Source organism: Penaeus japonicus, unplaced genomic scaffold, assembly GCF_977035675.1.
Source record: "Penaeus japonicus unplaced genomic scaffold, GWHDUDI00000001_assembly GWHDUDI00000013, whole genome shotgun sequence".
In the NCBI taxonomy this organism is placed as follows: Eukaryota; Metazoa; Arthropoda; class Malacostraca; order Decapoda; family Penaeidae; genus Penaeus; species Penaeus japonicus.
This window is the reverse complement of record NW_028234415.1, coordinates 7,927,135-7,929,310: the sequence shown is the minus strand read 5'-3', so window position 1 is coordinate 7,929,310 and position 2,176 is coordinate 7,927,135. Positions and strand designations below refer to the sequence as shown.

The following is a 2,176-nucleotide window of genomic DNA, read 5'->3' as shown; positions in this document are numbered from 1 at the left end:
GTACTTCTGTTGAATCACACTAGTCTTACAAATATACCAAAATAATGATCTTTAAATAATGTAATTGTTGAAAAGACTTCTCTATACTTAACCCACACAGGACGGGTGGTACAGCATGTGTACCGCGCATTCAAAAGCCCAGTTGCCGGGCGGCACAGTATTGTGCCAGCTATTCATTTAATTTAGGCCTAATAATTCAAAAGCCCCGGCATTTGGACATTCTAGGCTAGAAATCCCCCGTCGGGAATGGGTTAAGTACATGTAAACAAGCAAGCATTACATATATATATAAGCAGATACATTAAAATAAAAGATTACTTATTTATATTTACAGACATATACCATTACAAAACAATGCATTACTACATCAACTTAGACAAAAGTGAGAATTCTAAACATCTACTTGAGATCCCTCCCACATTAAAGTTTAATAGATCAGTCGTTCCAGGAAAGGTCTTCAATGGCTTCCTTTAGGCTGTAAATCTGACTAGACTCCAAGAGATCAATCAGCTGCTTGAAGGGTGTATAAAGATTCAAGGTTGTCATATCCCCCACCATAATCAGTTTATGCTTTGCTCTGGTTACAGCCACATTCAGACGTCGCTCATCTTGAAGAATTTCTCCAGCCTGTGTGAAGGGAAAGGGATAAGCATGATATATCTGTGGAAATAAAGTAGCCTGCTCTATTTTCATTTTTATATTTATTCACAGTTCAAAAAAGCCATGGTTTGATGCTTTACACTAACGGCTTTCTACGTCCAGATTAAATGTTATTTGGGATGTCAAGTAACTTATCTATCGAGAAAGCAGTATTAGAATTCTTCTTTCAAGTAGTATTGCCTTATACAATCTTGGAAAAATGTAAATCAAAACACCAAGGAATATGACCCTATAAATTTACATAAGCAGAGAAACATACCTCAACTTGTGTCACCCCGGAACGCACACAGGAATAAATGATCACGCTCTTGTCTCTTCCTTGATACTGATCTACAGTATTGACTTCTATCCTGTGACCACCAGTGATATTGTGCAGCACTGTCTCTCGCATTAATTTTACTTGTGCTCGATATGGTGTTATAACTCCTACCTTTTCACCACTTAGGCCAACCTGGCAACAGAAAAACAGAATTTGTAAATATCGATTTGTGATCCTGATTAAGATTTTGGAAAAAGCTGTTCTTTCATATCTAGGGGAATGAGTCTGTTTATAAAAAAAAAAAAAAAAACAATAATAATCACAGAAAAATAAGTAAAATGGAAGTTTAAAATAGCAAAAATCCCCTTTGGATAAAGGATGAGATAAGGGAGATGAAATATGTCAAAACAACTACAGAATCCAAATAGAAATTTTTTAAAAGTTCGAAGGCAAAACAGAATATAATATCCTCATTATAAACAAAAAACAAAACAAAACAAAAACTTGAAATACTGATACAAATAATAAGATGCATTTAAAAAAGAATCAAAAGTAAGGTTAAGGTTCCCATACTTTGATAAGTGCTTGCAACAAGTTGATAACAACTGATGTCTCCCGGATGTTGACGATCAGGTTGCCCTTGTCTTGGCTTTCCTTGGCCATCCCACAAGTGTCTAGAAGCACCACCGATTTCTCTAAACTTGGATCTAATGTTCTTGCGATCCAAGTGTTGATACTCTTATTCGTAACACAATCCTTGAAAGAGGAAAAAAGGAAATGAATAAACCGTTGATTTCTTCCACATAAAATATACTTTACAATCTATACTTACAAACCTAACCTAGTGACACTGCATGAGGCATGTATACATTTATTGTCAACTATGGTCATATCTTATATTTCTTTTGCACATAGTGATTCTATAAATTCTGAGTCACCAAGGAGTCAATGGTAGGTTTACCTGACCTCACCTATTTACCCCATGCCAGTTCTAACAGCACTTGAAATAAAGTTTTTTTCAAGGAATGGGGTAAAGAGCTGAGGTTAGGTAGGCCTATCAATTGACTCCTTGGTGACTACATGCTTGTGGCAACACTTATGTATTAAAAAAAATAATAATAAATAAAACAGAACCAGTGGACATAATGCGTCTACAATGCCAAAGGGTTAAGCAAAGCATTAATCCATAGCAACCAAAACCACAAACCTCATAATGGGGAAGATGCACAGTTGCCACAGCCAATTCCTCGCTAGCAC

General features: G+C 35.9%; 1 protein-coding gene across 1 annotated transcript in view; it reads right to left on the bottom strand.

The window, feature by feature from the left end:
• Positions 1-287: 287 nt before the first annotated feature.
• Dna2 (DNA replication helicase/nuclease 2) overlaps positions 288-2,176 on the bottom strand; it is a 16,905-nt gene continuing 15,016 nt past the window's right edge. The window contains exons 20-23 of the mRNA XM_043007417.2: positions 2,127-2,176; positions 1,493-1,675; positions 920-1,111; positions 288-627 (exon numbers count right to left, since the gene is read on the bottom strand). The exon at positions 2,127-2,176 is cut by the window's right edge and continues 137 nt beyond it. Coding sequence (XP_042863351.2) covers positions 436-627; positions 920-1,111; positions 1,493-1,675; positions 2,127-2,176 — 617 coding nt within the window. The 3' untranslated portion in view covers positions 288-435. The remainder of the gene's footprint in view (positions 628-919; positions 1,112-1,492; positions 1,676-2,126) is intronic.